This window comes from Sphaeroforma arctica, assembly GCF_001186125.1.
Source record: "Sphaeroforma arctica JP610 unplaced genomic scaffold supercont1.5740, whole genome shotgun sequence".
Classification (NCBI taxonomy): Eukaryota; class Ichthyosporea; order Ichthyophonida; genus Sphaeroforma; species Sphaeroforma arctica.
The window spans coordinates 1-1,862 of NW_014034818.1; the positions used below are offsets into that span (position 1 = coordinate 1).

At 41.3% G+C, this 1,862-nt stretch overlaps 1 protein-coding gene across 1 annotated transcript; it reads right to left on the reverse strand.

Moving 5' to 3' along the window:
* Positions 1-289: 289 nt before the first annotated feature.
* On the reverse strand, positions 290-565 carry SARC_15193 (hypothetical protein; the record flags this gene model as incomplete). The annotated part of the gene is made up of 1 exon (XM_014290684.1): positions 290-565. A coding segment is annotated over one exon (276 nt), but the record flags the coding sequence as incomplete, so codon positions are not given.
* Positions 566-1,862: the final 1,297 nt, after the last annotated feature.

Below are 1,862 nucleotides of genomic sequence, written 5' to 3' on the forward strand. Positions count from 1 at the left end.
CATATATATAAATACACACATATATATATAATTATATATATACAAATATATATATTCACATTTGTGAATATGTTGGTGTATGCATCAGATGCTAACCGTAGATGATTTCCCCACAAGTGTTTATTAATATCCCAGCTATTCAGTATTTTCTCAGATGCATTTCCAATACAATGATTTTGCGTAAGGAAAAGGCGATACGAAAAATATATAAATACAAGTATATGCAAAAGGTGCCAATTTGATAAGCATGGTTACCATTTCTTCAGCGGTCGTATGTACCAACACAAACCTAAATCTTATCACTTACATGAAATCTAAACATATGCCGGACGCTAATTTGAACGAGAATGCCTACCATTTCTCCACAGGTGGTGATTCCCAAGCCGTTAAGAATCTGCTCAGATACCTTCCCAATTCCACTGATCTTGCGTATGGGTAGGGGCTGTAGGAAGGCCAGGATAGCTTCGCGCGTTCTGTGGAGCGAGTACTGCCCATTCGGCTTGTTGAGATCTGAACACACTTTGGATAACATCCGATTGGCTGTGATGCCTGCAGAGCACGTGATCTATCACGCCGAATTGGAAACGAATGTCAGGTATTTGCGTTCAGCACAGACACATACAGGGTCGATATTTGACCGCTTTGGAACTTCGTGCAAGTACGTATTGTGCATTCGGCGTGTGGAGATCTGATCACACTTTGCATAGCGACACTATTGGCTGCGTTATTGGAATGAGTTCGTGAGTTTGAGAACCCAAATTCAAACAATATAAACACCTTTTTTGGCAGGAAGTTTCAAGAAGTGACGAGATTATTAGAATAAAAACATATGTGGTGCCTGGTAGGTGAGTAGGGTAGTGGGGATGAGTACTGACCATTCGGGGTTTTTTTTCTGAGATGGGAATTATCCTCTATGGATCCTCACGGACAGAAGAGATACATACGTGAATTTTTATCAACAATTTATCACGCCCACATACTCCGGTAGTGGTGAATACCTCCTGTCGCATCTTCGCGACAACTTCTTCGGCAGTAGTACACTCTCCTTGCAGATTCAGAATGTGCAGGTGATCTGTGATGTCGATGTATGCTTCATCGAGCCCCACAGACGAGAATTCGGGATCATACCGAGCAAATATCTCGCGCGTCTGGTTGCTTATCTACAGTCAAAAATTTATTGGCGAGATTTATTAAATATGAATAAATACAGTATGCGATAAGTAGACGGCGGTATACGAATGTATATGGTTTGGCACTACAAAACTATTTGTACTTGATAGTAATGCCATATCATATACAAACTTCAAGCACACCTCAATACATGAACAGGGCAAGACAGAATCAACCTCCGTCGTTGTTTCAAGCGAGGCCTCACACAAGTGCAGGTACGAACGCACTCGTAGTACAATTCAACCACAAGCGAATACAAATGGTACGATGATTTTGATCCTCGTATATTACACTTAGTGAATATAGATTTCCAACAACACTCGGCAATGTAATTGGGTACACGAGTCACAAATGTCTTCTTCACGTCATGATGCACAGAACGAATCACCCGTCAAAGCCTGGTTATTCGTAGAACCTGTTTCAGCATCACCTGATTAGAGTATAGTTGAACAGGATAACATTCAAAGCGGGAGCCTGAAGGTGCATGTAGTGACAGTTAGTATACGTAACAGGCCACAATTCACTACCACAGCCACCATTCCTCCAATAGAGATACATCTGATATGCCTTCCGCCGACACCCATTTAAATAACCTCCGATACAAACATCTACATATAAATATATATATACACATAAACATACACATACACATACACCCACCCACCCACCCACCCACCCACACACACACATTT